The sequence below is a fragment of the Mytilus edulis genome, chromosome 1 (genome assembly GCF_963676685.1).
Source record: "Mytilus edulis chromosome 1, xbMytEdul2.2, whole genome shotgun sequence".
NCBI classification, from domain to species: Eukaryota; Metazoa; Mollusca; class Bivalvia; order Mytilida; family Mytilidae; genus Mytilus; species Mytilus edulis.
The window spans coordinates 126,141,379-126,157,495 of record NC_092344.1 but is presented as its reverse complement, the minus strand read 5'-3'; the positions used below and the strand labels follow the sequence as shown (position 1 = coordinate 126,157,495).

The 16,117-nt window shown below is 33.4% G+C and overlaps 1 protein-coding gene across 2 annotated transcripts in view; it reads right to left on the bottom strand.

The window, feature by feature from the left end:
• Nucleotides 1-1,322: 1,322 nt before the first annotated feature.
• LOC139506233 (protein EFR3 homolog B-like) overlaps nucleotides 1,323-16,117 on the bottom strand; it is a 71,946-nt gene continuing 57,151 nt past the window's right edge. For both annotated transcript variants that reach the window (XM_071295416.1, XM_071295417.1), the window contains 4 exons: nucleotides 11,417-11,502; nucleotides 6,754-6,802; nucleotides 5,787-5,896; nucleotides 1,323-3,666 (listed from right to left, as the gene is read on the bottom strand). In XM_071295416.1, coding sequence (XP_071151517.1) covers nucleotides 3,523-3,666; nucleotides 5,787-5,896; nucleotides 6,754-6,802; nucleotides 11,417-11,502 — 389 coding nt within the window. In that variant the 3' untranslated portion in view covers nucleotides 1,323-3,522. The remainder of the gene's footprint in view (nucleotides 3,667-5,786; nucleotides 5,897-6,753; nucleotides 6,803-11,416; nucleotides 11,503-16,117) is intronic.

Sequence of the window (16,117 nt, the reverse complement as noted above, 5' to 3'; positions counted from 1 at the left end):
AACCTGTCTTTATAGCTAGCTAAACCTCATCAAACCTGTCTTTGTAGCTAGCTTAACCTCATCAAACCTGTCTTTGTAGCTAGCTTAACCTCATCAAACCTTTCTTTATAGCTAGCTAAACCTCATCAAATCTGTCTTTATAGCTAGCTAAACCTCATCAAACCCGTCTTTATAGCTAGCTCAACCTCATTAACTCTGTCTTTATAGCTAGCGTAACCTCATCAAACCTGTCTTTATAGCTAGCTAAACCTCATCAAACCTGTCTTTGTAGCTAGCTTAACCTCATCAAACCTGTATTTAGAGCTAGCTAAACCCTCATCATACCTGTCTATATAGCTAGCTTAACCTCATCAAACCTGTCTTTGTAGCTTGCTTAACCTCATCAAACCTCTCTTTATAGCTAGCTAAACCTCGTCAAACCTGTCTTTATAGCTAGCTAAACCTCATCAAACCTGTCTTTGTAGCTAGCTTAACCTCATCAAACCTGTCTTTGTAGCTAGCTTAATCTCATCAAACCTGTCTTTATAGCTAGCTAAACCTCATCAAATCTGTCTTTATAGCTAGCTAAACCTCATCAAACCTGTCTTTATAGCTAGCTCAACCTCATTAACCGGGTCTTTATAGCTAGCTAAACTTCATCAAACCTGTCTTTATAGCTAGCTAAACCTCATTAAACCTGTCTTTATAGCTAGCTAAACCTCATCAAACCTGTCTTTATAGCTAGCTTAACCTCATCAATGTCTTTATAGCTAGCTTAACCTCATCAATGTCTTTATAGCTAGCTAAACCTCATCAAACCTGTCTTCATAGCTAGCTTAACCTCATCAATGTCTTTATAGCTAGCTAAACTTCATCAAACCTGTCTTTATAGCTAGCTAAACCTCATTAAACCTGTCTTTATAGCTAGCTAAACCTCATCAAACCTGTCTTTATAGCTAGCTTAACCTCATCAATGTCTTTATAGCTAGCTAAACCTCATCAAACCTGTCTTCATAGCTAGCTTAACCTCATCAAACCTGTCTTTATAGCTAGCTAAACCGCATCAAACCTGTCTTTTTAGCTAGCTAAACCTCATCAAACCTGTCTTTATAGCTTGCTTAACCTCATAAAACCTGTCTTCATAGCTTGCTTAACCTCTGTCTAGTATGGATGATGTACCCTGATGCGTAGTAACAACAAAGTTTCATGAGACGATAGTTAGATAATTTTGAAACAGAACTTTGAGGTTTTGCAGTTTGTAGAAATGTTGATACACATACATCTAATAAAGACATAAAGGGTATCACAATAATCAATCAAATTAATAAAAAAGTAAAATGAACTTTAATATTTTAAACTTTTATTGACCTTTGATTTAAGTTCAATATTACAACATCATGATTGCAATACAGTAAAGTAGGTACCACTAAACACAGATATTTTTAAAACATTAAACACATATATGATAAATATATTAAACACATATATGAGAAATATATTAAACACATAATATATGATAAATACATTAAACACAGATATAATTTATACATTAAACACTAGCTGCGAAAACGTAGCTCTATTGTCCTTTGATATTTTTTTTGCATATGGTCTGCAAATATCAAAAATCATCAAAAGGACCTTAAGAGCTACGTTTTCGCAGCTACATTAAACACATATATGATAAATACATTAAACACATAAATAATAAATACATTAAACACTGAAACCATTACATTCATCCTCATGATTATATTTTGTTCTATTTAAGTAATTTTTTTATACTGGAATAATAATAAGATGTTAACTTTTACTTGTACCAAAAAATCAAGTTCGGTGACAACTTTTTCATTTTGTCTTTAAACATTTAAAAGCAGTAAGGATTGTGCAGAGTTCAAGATGCTAACACATTCAAGGAGTAATCTTACAGATTGTGATATAGATACTAGTTTATTGTCGATGACTTGTGATGACCTTTAGAGGAATAGGAATAAATACTAGTTTGGTGTTGCCCTGTAGAAGTGTTTTTTTATGTTGGTTTTATGCTGCTGTCTTATTCGAATTCATAATCTTCATTTGCTTCATATTTTTCTGGCCGGCTAAGATTGAAAGTTAAAAAATATAAACATTACATAAAGGGCCTAAATAAAACATCCAAAACAAAGGACGATAAATCATAATTTAAAATCTACACACACTAAATATCATGTGCACACACTGAGTATTATTCATTTCAATCTACACATACTAAATATCATGTACAAAAACTAAGGATCATTCATTTCAATCAACACACACTGCAGATAGTTCATTAAAATCTACATTCTAAGGATTATTTATAAAAAAATATCTACACTAAATATCATTCATTTAAATCTACACACACTAAGTATCATTCATCAAATTTTACACACCAAGGATCGTTCACTAAAATACACACACACTGAGGATCATTCATTAAAATCTACACACACTTAAGGTAGAGGTGTAACACCACAATTTGGGCACGGCCAGAAAGCACACCCATCTTCTCAAAATTTACTTCAAAATTCTATCTCATAGATTTTTTTAATGCACAAAAAATGTATTTTTTCATGATCATTCTAAGCAAATTAAGGCAATTTTCAACGACTCATAGCTTGAAAAATAGATCAGTGACCCATCTTTTTTATTATATTTTTGAAAACAGCATAATAAAATCTTCATTTTGTTAAAGTATAAGAAAATTCTATCTTGGGAAACATATACTTATGATCTACCTTAACATCATTCATTGAAATGGACATAAACAACAATATGTCAATAAAATCAACACACACATTAAATATTAACGAACAAATTTAAATAATTAATGGGTACATAAAGTAATTTAAGTGGAACATTTTAAACAAACAGTCAATTGACAGTTTAGGTAACATAGGAAAAGCCTTGATGATCATGTTGGCTTTAAAAGTATATCTGTCTATACTACATTTCAACTGAAATGTAAAACAACTCGCATTTACCAATAATCGTTATTAAAGATCCATTACTCCTATAAGATGTCAATTTATGGTTTCAGTATTATTGCCACTATCATCAAAGATATTGCTTTACTGGTCAGTTTGTTAACAGTTCAGGAAAAATATTTCAATTGGTCAAATATTGTCATAAAAGGGTAAATACTTATATAAGAAGTCATCTGATAATTAAGATAGAAATTCAAAACATGTTAACTCTGAGGACTTTTTGTTATACCAAAATATTTTTCATCTTTAGAATGTTCTGTTCAAATAATAAGTGGTGTTAACATAAACTTTGTACATGGGAATAAAATAGATAATTATTTAATCCCCTCTGTCTTACAATAAATATGTATTTAATCCACTCTGTCTTTGTTAATCAATACATTTTACCTTCACCATGAATCTGATAAACTAACTTATATAATGCATATTAATAATTATTCTTGACAACATGTTATCTTACAAAATCATTTTATAATCTCACTTTAAACAGTCAACATAGACATTTGACATCTGTAATCGGATAGTAAACAGAGTTCCATCAATAAACAAATAATTCAGGAAACTGCATATCATACACAGGTACAACATTGTCACTAAATGCTTTCCTATTCCTCTCTGGACTCTCTGGAGGTTTGGATACCATGTCTAAAATCTCACTTAGTTTGTTATGAAAGTGATTGGACTGAAACAGTAACGTTATTAATGTTAGAAGTAAACAAATGTTCAATTCAGATTCTTAACTATAGAAAATTGTCTATCTATCAATCATTGTTATAGTATAATCTAAACAGAATCCTTACAATAAAAAAGTCCTTTTACCAGTAATATAAGTAAACCTTTTAGGAAATTTGTTTTTCTTCAGATACAATTTCTTGATCATGAAAATATGTCTTTCTAAGTTTAGTAACATCCAAAGAAAAATTTCTAAAAAAGTTAACTGCAGTATGTAAACCATCTTTCAATAAAACACAGAAGTTCAATTAAATATTATTTACATATGAAAAAGCTCCTGTCTTAAAACTTCATGAAGTTAAAACTAATTGATGTCTCAAGAAAAACCATACTAAACTTAAAGTTGGTGTTACCGAGAAGAGAACGTAGGATTCCAATATCTGGTTTCTGAAACTTTTGCCTCAGACTCAACAAAAAGCATAAAAGAAATTTACATTTGTGTCTTACAATATATTCCATATTTACATATTGTCACTAAATCTGTGAAAAAGACTTTGTACTGTCAAGTAATGCTCATGAATTAGATCTCTTATATACAGAAGACTTATACCGTATAAATAAACTGTGATGACAATTTCATATACTTAATTCAAAGGTTACTTCAAAAAGGTAGAAATTATTACTAGTAGTGACTGAAAAATAGAAGGAAATAATTGCAAGTAATGGCTGAAAAAGGGGGAAATAATTACTAGTAATGGCTGAAAAAGGGGGCAATAATTACAAGCAATAGCTGAAAAATGGACAAAATAATTTCTAGAGGTGGCTAAAAAGGAAAAAATAATTACTAGTAATGGCTGAAAAAAGGGGGAAATAATTACTAGTGATGGCTGAAAAAAGGGGGAAATAATTACTAGAAATGCCTGAAAAAAGGGGCAATATAATTAATAAAAGTGGCTAAAAAAGGGGATAATGATTACAAGTAATGGCTGAAAAAGGGGGAAATAATTACTAGTAATGGCTGAAAAAGGGGGAAATAATTACAAGTAATGGCTGAAAAAGGGGGAAATGATTACTAGAAATGGCTGAAAAAGGGGGAAATAATTACTAGAAATGGCTGAAAAAGGGGGTATTAATTACTAGAAATGGCTGAAAAAGGGGGAAATAATTACTAGTAATGGCTGAAAAAGGGGGAAATAATTACAAGTAATGGCTGAAAAAGGGGGAAATAATTACTAGAAATGGCTGAAAAAGGGGGAAATAATTACTAGTAATGGCTGAAAAAGGGGGAAATAATTACTAGTAATGGCTGAAAAAGGGGGAAATAATTAGAAGTAATGGCTGAAAAAGGGGGAAATGATTACTAGAAATGGCTGAAAAAGGGGGAAATAATTACTAGAAATGGCTGAAAAAGGGGGAAATAATTACAAGTAATGGCTGAAAAAAGGGGAAATGATTACTAGAAATGGCTGAAAAAGGGGGAAATAATTACTAGAAATGGCTGAAAAAGGGGGAAATAATTACTAGAAATGGCTGAAAAAGGGGGAAATAATTACTAGTAATGGCTGAAAAAGGGGGAAATAATTACAAGTAATGGCTGAAAAAGGGGGAAATGATTACTAGAAATGGCTGAAAAAGGGGGAAATAATTACTAGTAATGGCTGAAAAAGGGGGAAATAATTACAAGTAATGGCTGAAAAAGGGGGAAATAATTACTAGAAATGGCTGAAAAAGGGGGAAATAATTACTAGAAATGGCTGAAAAAGGGGGAAATAATTACTAGAAATGGCTGAAAAAGGGGGAAATAATTACTAGTAATGGCTGAAAAAGGGGGAAATAATTACAAGTAATGGCTGAAAAAGGGGGAAATAATTACTAGAAATGGCTGAAAAAGGGGGAAATAATTACTAGTAATGGCTGAAAAAGGGGGAAATAATTACTAGTAATGGCTGAAAAAGGGGGAAATAATTACAAGTAATGGCTGAAAAAGGGGGAAATAATTACTAGAAATGGCTGAAAAAGGGGGAAATAATTACTAGAAATGGCTGAAAAAGGGGGAAATAATTACTAGAAATGGCTGAAAAAGGGGCAAAATAATTACAAGAAGTGGCTACTATTGTAAAGGTTGTTTACCTTGGCTTCAGAACGAGCTACTATTTCTTCAAATGGTGCTGTCCTAAAGGTGTGTACAATCTCAAGTCTTCTCTTCTCTTCTTCTTCCTTCTTCTCTCTACTGTCTTCAGCTTTACATATAAAAAAACAACTTTATACAGGGCTTAGACAGATATATCTCATGGTTTGTCAAAACAATAAACATGATAATATCACCAAACAAAAATAAGTCACTAAAAAATTAAATCAATAAATTTATAGCATTTACAATATTGATATAGATTATTTTCAAGAGCACAGTCCAAGTTAATGTTCACAAAATTTGTTATTTCTAGTTTACACTAACATTTTAAACATTGCAAAAGCTCCAATGCTTTCATGACTCAAATGTATGCATTCGTGCCCTTGTCTGAAAATGCATTGTTATCTTTCAGTTGAAGAGTAATTAAATATTCTTTTAAGTAATGGAAAACATTTAATTAAGACTATTTTTTTTAAATGTCCTGTCCTTGTGAAAATCTAGCACTCTTTATAAAGACAATATTTCAGTCAGAAAAATCAATGTTGGGAATAAATTCTTATAAAAATAATTAACACTGTGGCCAGATTAGCATTCTGATGGAATGCTCCAATAAAAAATGCATCAACTCAGTTGTTTTTAATAAACTCATCATAGATACTAGTCTTCACATTTTGTATAACAGACCAGCCTTTTTTCTATTATCTTCTCTTAATATGCTGTAGGTTTAAGCCTCCTATGTAATCAAAACTTCTAGTCATTGCAACTACACTTAAAAATATTTACGCCAGATGTCCATTTGGTCTACAAAAGACTCATCAGTACAGGTTAAATAAAAATACTCAATAGTCCAAAAAAGTCTATACAAAATTAATGAGCATTCACACCATAAAATTGAATTCCAAAAGGTTTGGTAAAAATAGCTAAAACAGTGAGAGACAGTTACAAACTACCTACAAGTTAACTTACCCAACATTTTCTTTAATGACTCTACAGTGATTTCCTCTTTCACAGATTTCTGTAAAACAAAACAATAAAGTACATAGTTTTTTCACAGCCAACAGGAATCCTTCTTTTAATTTAAACAAGCATTCTGAGAGTATTGCATGGCAATACATAGTCCCCTTCCAGATAAAAATTACATTATACTGGAACAAGATTCTAACTTGTACTATAATTTGTCATGGTGTAAACAAAAAGAAAATATCAAGTCATTATATATGTAAGCATGATTTAAAATTATTCGTGCATTTTTTAAGTCCAAGGACCATAACATGCACAAAATTATCAGACCAAAACAAAAATTGAACTTTATCTGTAACTTGTCAAGATAAAACTATATAGATCCTTTTGTTACACATACCCTAGACATCATTGGTGAAGTTTCAGCACTCTCTACCTCAAGCTGTATAGATGCTATGTTACACTTACCCTAGACACCATTGGTGACGTTCCAGCACTCTCTAACTCAAACTATATAGATCCTATGTTACACTTACCATAGACATCATTGGAGAAGTTTCAGCCCTCTCTACCTCAATCTGTATATATCCTATGTTACACTTACCCTAGACATCATTGGTGAAGTTTCAGCACTTTCTACCTCAAGCTGTATAGATCCTATGTTACACTTACCCTAGACATCATTGGTGAGGTGTCAGCTCTCTCTACCTCAATCTGTATATATCCTATGTTACACTTACCATAGACATCATTGGTGAAGTTTCAGCTCTCTCTACCTCAATCTGTATATATCCTATGTTACACTTACCCTAGACATCATTGGTGAAGTTTCAGCTCTCTCTACCTCAAGCTGTATAGATCCTATGTTACACTTACCCTAGACATCATTGGTGACGTTTCAGTACTTTCTACCTCAAGCTGTATAGATCCTATGTTACACTTACCCTCTACATCATTGGTGAATTTTCAGCTGTCTCTACCTCAAGCTGTATAGATCCTATGTTACACTTACCCTAGACATCATTGGTGAAGTTTCAGCACTTTCTACCTCAAGCTGTATAGATCCTATGTAACACTTACCCTAGACATCATTGGTGACGTTTCAGCTCTCTCTACCTCAAGCTGTATAGATCCTATGTTACACTTACCATAGACATCATTGGTGAGGTGGCAGCTCTCTCTACCTCAATCTGTATAGATCCTATGTTACACTTACCCTAGACATCATTGGTGACGTTTCAGCTCTCTCTACCTCAAGCTGTATAGATCCTATGTTACACTTACCCTAGACATCATTGGTGAAGTTTCAGCTCTCTCTACCTCAAGCTGTATATATCCTATGTTACACTTACCCTAGACATCATTGGTGAAGTTTCAGCTCTCTCTACCTCAAGCTGTATAGATCCTATGTTACACTTACCCTAGACATCATTGGTGAGGTTTCAGCACTTTCTACCTCAAGCTGTATAGATCCTATGTAACACTTACCCTAGACATCATTGGTGACGTTTCAGCTCTCTCTACCTCAAGCTGTATAGATCCTATGTTACACTTACCATAGACATCATTGGTGAGGTGTCAGCTCTCTCTACCTCAATCTGTATATATCCTATGTTAACTTACCCTAGACATCATTGGTGACGTTTCAGCTCTCTCTACCTCAAGCTGTATAGATCCTATGTTACACTTACCCTAGACATCATTAGTGAAGTTTCAGCTCTCTCTACCTCAAGCTGTATATATCCTATGTTACACTTACCCTAGACATCATTGGTGAAGTTTCAGCTCTCTCTACCTCAAGCTGTATAGATCCCATGTTACACTTACCCTAGACATCATTGGTGAAGTTTCAGCTCTCTCTACCTCAAGCTGTAAAGATCCTATGTTACACTTACCATAGACATCATTGGTGAGGTGTCAGCTCTCTCTACCTCAATCTGTATATATCCTATGTTACACTTACCCTAGACATCATTGGTGAAGTGTCAGCACTCTCTACCTCAAGCTGTATAGATCCTATGTTACACTTACCCTAGACATCATTGGTGACGTTTCAGTACTTTCTACCTCAAGCTGTATAGATCCTATGTTACACTTACCCTCTACATCATTGGTGAATTTTCAGCTGTCTCTACCTCAAGCTGTATAGATCCTATGTTACACTTACCCTAGACATCATTGGTGAAGTTTCAGCACTTTCTACCTCAAGCTGTATAGATCCTATGTTATACTTACCCTAGACATCATTGGTGAAGTTTCAGCACTCTCTACCACAAGCAGTATAGATCCTATGTTACACTTACCATAAACATCATTGGTGAAGTCTCAGCTCTCTCTACCTCAAGCTGTATAGATCCTATGTTAACTTACCCTAGACATCATTGGTGAAGTTTCAGCTCTCTCTACCTCAAGCTGTATAGATCCTATGTTAACTTACCCTAGACATCATTGGTGAAGTTTCAGCTCTCTCTACCTCAAGCTGTATAGATCCTATGTTAACTTACCCTAGACATAATTAGTGAAGTTTCAGCACTCTCTACCTCAAGCTGTATAGATCCTATGTTAACTTACCCTAGACATCATTAGTGAAGTTTCAGCTCTCTCTACCTCAAGCTGTATAGATCCTATGTTAACTTACCCTAGACATCATTGGTGAAGTTTCAGCTCTCTCTACCTCAAGCTGTATAGATCCTATGTTAACTTACCCTAGACATCATTGGTGAAGTTTCAGCTCTCTCTACCTCAAGCTGTATAGATCCTATGTTAACTTACCCTAGACATAATTAGTGAAGTTTCAGCACTCTCTACCTCAAGCTGTATAGATCCTATGTTAACTTACCCTAGACATCATTGGTGAAGTTTCAGCTCTCTCTACCTCAAGCTGTATAGATCCTATGTTAACTTACCCTAGACATCATTGGTGAAGTTTCAGCTCTCTCTACCTCAAGCTGTATATATCCTATGTTACACTTACCATAAACATCATTGGTGAAGTCTCAGCTCTCTCTATCTCAAGCTGTATAGATCCTATGTAACACTTACCCTAGACATCATTGGTGACGTTTCAGCTCTCTCTACCGCAAGCTGTATAGATCCTATGTTACACTTACCCTAGACATCATTGGTGAAGTTTCAGCACTCTCTACCTCAAGCTGTATAGATCCTATGTTATACTTACCCTAGACATCATTGGTGAAGTTTCAGCACTCTCTACCACAAGCAGTATAGATCCTATGTTACACTTACCATAAACATCATTGGTGAAGTCTCAGCTCTCTCTACCTCAAGCTGTATAGATCCTATGTTAACTTACCCTAGACATCATTGGTGAAGTTTCAGCTCTCTCTACCTCAAGCTGTATATATCCTATGTTAACTTACCCTAGACATCATTGGTGAAGTTTCAGCTCTCTCTACCTCAAGCTGTATAGATCCTATGTTAACTTACCCTAGACATCATTGGTGAAGTTTCAGCACTCTCTACCTCAAGCTGTATAGATCCTATGTTAACTTACCCTAGACATCATTGGTGAAGTTTCAGCTCTCTCTACCTCAAGCTGTATAGATCCTATGTTAACTTACCCTAGACATCATTGGTGAAGTTTCAGCTCTCTCTACCTCAAGCTGTATATATCCTATGTTACACTTACTATAAACATCATTGGTGAAGTCTCAGCTCTCTCTATCTCAAGCTGTATAGATCCTATGTAACACTTACCCTAGACATCATTGGTGACGTTTCAGCTCTCTCTACCTCAAGCTGTATAGATCCTATGTTACACTTACCCTAGACATCATTGGTGAAGTTTCAGCTCTCTCTACCTCAAGCTGTATAGATCCTATGTTACACTTACCCTAGACATCATTGGTGAGGTTTCAGCACTTTCTACCTCAAGCTGTATAGATCCTATGTTACACTTACCATAGACATCATTGGAGAAGTTTCAGCCCTCTCTACCTCAAGCTGTATAGATCCTATGTTACACTTACCCTAGACATCATTGGTGACGTTCCAGCACTATCTATCTCAAGCTGTATAGATCCTATGTTACACTTACCCTAGACATCATTGGTGACGTTTAAGCACTCTCTACCTCAAGCTGTATAGATTCTATGTTACACTTACCCTAGACATCATTGGTGAAGTTTCAGCTCTCTCTACTTCAAGCTGTATAGATCCTATGTTACACTTACCCTAGACATCATTGGTGGAGTTTCAGCACTATCTACCTCAAGCTGTATAGATCCCATGTTACACTTACCCTAGACATCATTGGTGAAGTTTCAACACTCTCTACCTCAAGCTGTATATATCCCATGTTACACTTACCCTAGACATCATTGGTGAAGTTTCAGGTCCCTCTACTTCAAGCTGTATAGATCCTATGTTACACTTACCATAGACATCATTGGTGAAGTTTCAGCACTATCTACCTCAAGCTGTATAGATCCTATGTTACACTTACCCTAGACATCATTGGTGAAGTGTCAGCTCTCTCTACCTCAAGCTGTATAGATCCTATGTAACACTTACCCTAGACATCATTGTTGAAGTTTCAGCTCTCTCTACCTCAAGCTGTATAGATCCTATGTTACACTTACCCTAGACATCATTGGTGAAGTTTCAGGTCCCTCTACCTCAAGCTGTATAGATCCCATGTTACACTTACCCTAGACATCATTGGTGAAGTTTCAACACTCTCTACCTCAAGCTGTATAGAACCTATGTCACTGGCACTGCCACTAGTTCCCACATCTATAATAAAGCAAAAAAGAAACTAGCATACACCAACATATTATTTTAAAACAGGTAAAACTCCTTTTTAGAGTTCTCAAAACTCATATAAAAAGTGAGAGTTTTAATCTCAAAAGGACTGGAATAATTTCCCTGTATGTCATCACTCACCAATAAGCAGAAGCCCTGCAATGATATTTTAAGATTTTTTGATCTAGCAAGAACTGTAAAATAGTCAGCATTTCAGACAAGATAACAAAAACAATGAGAAAGCTATAAAAATTCCTCTGTCCACTCAATAATTTCTGAAATAATAAACTTTGACAGTTTACATGATTAAATATTGAGAAGTTTTAAATTATTTGATCTAGAATGCTTACAAAATGTACTTCAATAGCTAATTAAATGTGTATAACTATTATAACTTCCACCTGGTTAAAAAAGAAAATACCAATAACCAGCTATATACAGCAATGAGATAATTATACATGCTATATGTATGTGTCATTCAATTGTACCAGGGTATATATGCATGCTGATTTAGCAGTGTTTGTTAGTTAGAGGATTATTAGGTAAATGTTTTGAAAGGACAGAGTTATCTTTTATCTTAAATGTTCTGCATTCATTTGGATAATAATATGGAGTTTTCAGTAAAAACAAGAATGTGGTAATAGTACATGAATGCACCACTCACACTATCCTTTTCCATGTTCAGTGCATGGTGGACCCAATAAAAACTCTAATTTGGCATTAAAATTAGAAAGAAAATATCATAAGCAATAAGTGAAATAAGTTTCAAGTTGATTAGACTTCAACTTCATCAAAAATAACCTTGACCAAAAAACTTTAATCTGAGGCTGGACAAACAGATGAAAGAACACCTGAAAGAAAGGACAAACAGACAACTGAATGGAGACACACACCTAAAAACATAATGTCCTTAAGTGATAGCTATATCAAAAAGTCAATGTAGAGCTAACCATATTCTGTGTCAATATGCACACTAATTCTGTAATGGCCTTAAAAAATATTTGTTAAAAAAAAAAGTGACAAAAATATCTAATAAACTTTAAATCAGATAATCAAAGAGCTGATAGCTCTGAGGTGGAAGAAGGTGAATAAAAAGTAACTTGAATTCCATAAAAGCAGCCCCACTAACCCAGCCTGCATTGTTCCATTATCGCTATGACATGTTTTTTTTCTTCAAACAAGAATGTGTCATAAGTACATGGATTTCCAATCCATACAATCATTTTCTATGTTCAGTTGACTGTGAAAATTAGGTAAAATCTTTAATTTGGCAGTAAAATTAGACAGATCATATCATAAGGAACACATGTGTACTAAATTTCAAGTTGATTGGATTTCAACTTCATCAAAAACTACCTCAGCAATAAACTTTAACCTGAAGCAGGACGGACAGACCGACAGACTAGAAAACATAATGCCCATAAATGGGGCATAAAAATAGTAAGACTTGTTACATACCCGCCAACTTTTGAAAGTTCCCATGGCGGTTTTTAGTGCGCAACAACAAATTTAAAGGTTACAATTTTTAGCGAAGTATTTTGCAGGATCTGGATTGTCTAGAAAAAGTGTCATATTTGTATGATGAACTTACATGCCTTTTTCTTAAGTCTGTTTACATGATTCTAGTTATTAAATCGGTAGAAAAGATGAACATGTAGCTAGCAGACCAGGGTGTATTTTCTTGTGTAAGAATATTAGATGCTTGTTGAAATTTCCCAACCTGTTTATTGGTCTTTGTGAAAAAAGAATAGTACATTGTCCTTTAAATGATTTAATTGAATACAAAAATAAAATATTATGTCAAAAAATTATTGTAAAAATTACTATTTATTATCTTTATGGTAGCACTGCATCATTGAATTTTGTCAATCAGCCATGCTTTTATCCTTAAGCTGTATAAGAACCTGCTTGCAGATGAAAATTCACATGCCATGTTCATGATTTTACAACTAGATGAAACAACACAAGTTCAAAATCTAGCATGTTAGAATAATCATCAGAGAAAACGTTTTTGATTGGCTTATTAATTGACCATGAGAAGCACAGAATTTGATTGGCTGAACACAATTGTCTTACCTTGGGAACAAAATAAGGAATAGATGATTTTCACTAAATTGTGTTTTAGAGATTCTTAACGGTACCTTTAATATTGATATTTTTTAATAAATGCAAGGAAGTATTATAAAACGTCCTTGATAAGAGTAAAGAGAATGAACACAGGGCGAACTTACTATATGGGCGAAAGAACTCAGGACGAACAGACCAAGGGCAAACATGTAAACAGGGCGAGTTGTACCGATACCAAATTCATGCATGCGAACTACAAATATGTACAGTAAAAACATCCGGTTACAAGTAAATAAATAACGTTCATGTAGATGAGATGAAATCTAATAATTTACATAAATAAAAGGGTACATATTTACGGTAGTGATTGTTTTTCAATCCTAGTTTACAAATTAAATGATTCAAATGCTTAATCATGTGTAAAAATCAGTGTCAGGAATCGGAAGTTATGAAATTGTAATACACAGAAATGAATGCAGCATACAGAGGTTCAATGATTTTAAAGTCGGCACCATAGGCCTTCAGAAGACTTGAAATCTTCTTCCACCAAAAATTCCTTTACAATTCACTTGTATAATTTCTTTAAATTAAGATTTAAGACAAGACAAGAAGAAACAAAGACATTTCTTAGATCCTCAAATTACTCAGTTTATCCTAAATGATAAAGTTCTAAGACAACACGATCAGACACACTGAAATGTCTCTTCTGAAACTTCACATAAAGATCTTAATCCATCATCTAAAAGTTCAAACATGAATCTTTATCATTCATCTAAAAGTTCACACATGGATCTTTATCATTCATCTTTAAGTTCACACTTGGATATTTATCTATCATCTAAAAGTTCACATATGGATCTTTATCATTCATCTAAAAGTTCAAACATGGATCTTTATCTATCATCTAAAAGTTCACACATGGATCTTTATCATTCATCTAAAAGTTCACACTTGGATATTTATCTATCATCTAAAACTTTACATATGGATCTTATCAATCATCTAAAAGTTCACACATGGATCTTTATCATTCATCTAAAAGTTCACACTTGGATATTTATCTATCATCTAAAAGTTCACATATGGATCTTTATCTACCATCTGAAAGTTCACATATGGATCTTAATCAATCATCTAAAAGTTCACACATGGATCTTTATCTACCATCTAAAAGTTCACATATGGATCTTTATCAATCATCTAAAAGTTCACACATGGATCTTTATCTACCATCTAAAAGTTTACATATGGATCTTTATCATTCATCTAAAACTTCACACATGGATCTTTATCTATCATCTTAAAGTTCACACAGGGATCTTTATCTATCATCTAAAAGTTCACACATGAATCTTTATCCACTATCTAAAAGTTCACACATGGATCTTTATCTACCATCTAAAAGTTTACATATGGATCTTTATCATTCATCTAAAAGTTCACACATGGATCTTTATCAATCATCTAAAAGTTCACATATGGATCTTTATCTACCATCTAAAAGTTTACATATGGATCTTTATCCACTATCTAAAAGTTCACACATGAATCTTTATCCACTATCTAAAAGTTCACACATGAATCTTTATCCACTATCTAAAAGTTCACACATGGATCTTTATCTACCATCTAAAAGTTTACATATGGATCTTTATCATTCATCTAAAAGTTCACACATGGATCTTTATCAATCATCTAAAAGTTCACATATGGATCTTTATCTACCATCTAAAAGTTTACATATGGATCTTTATCTACCATCTAAAAGTTTACATATGGATCTTTATCATTCATCCAAGAGTTCACACATGGATCTTTATCTATCATCTAAAAGTTCACACATGGATCTTTATCTACCATCTGAAAGTTCACATATGGATCTTTATCAATCATCTAAAAGTTCACACATGGATCTTTATCTACCATCTAAAAGTTTACATATGGATCTTTATCTATCATCTAAAAGCTCACACTTGGATATTTATCCATCCTCTAAAAGTTCACACATGGATTTTTATTCATCCATCCTCTAAAAGTTCACACATGGATTTTTATTCATCACCTAAAAGTTCACACATGGATTTTTATTCATCACCTAAAAGTTCACACAAGGATATTTATTCATCATTGTAAAGTTCACATATAGACCTTTATCTATTATATAATAATTATAGTGCTCTGTTCATTGTTTTTTTGCTAGTGGATTTGTTTGTGGATAAGGGAATTCAAACCATTGTTTTTTTTGCTAGTGGATTTGTTTGTGGATAAGGGAATTCAAACCATTTCTAACTACAACAAATCAGTCATGAAAGTGAAGTTTGTTAAGTTTGTTAAGAGAGAAAAGCAAAACAAATATAATGATTTACCTTCCTCGCCTAAAACAAATATAATGATTTACCTTCCTCGCCTAAAACAAAGTATCAATCTACTTTATTAACACTACACGGTTGTCATAGCAGTTAAATGTAGTTTAACAACAACTTCTAATAAAACACAACAATCATGCTGTTATAAAACAGATTACAGTAAAATCAGTGAG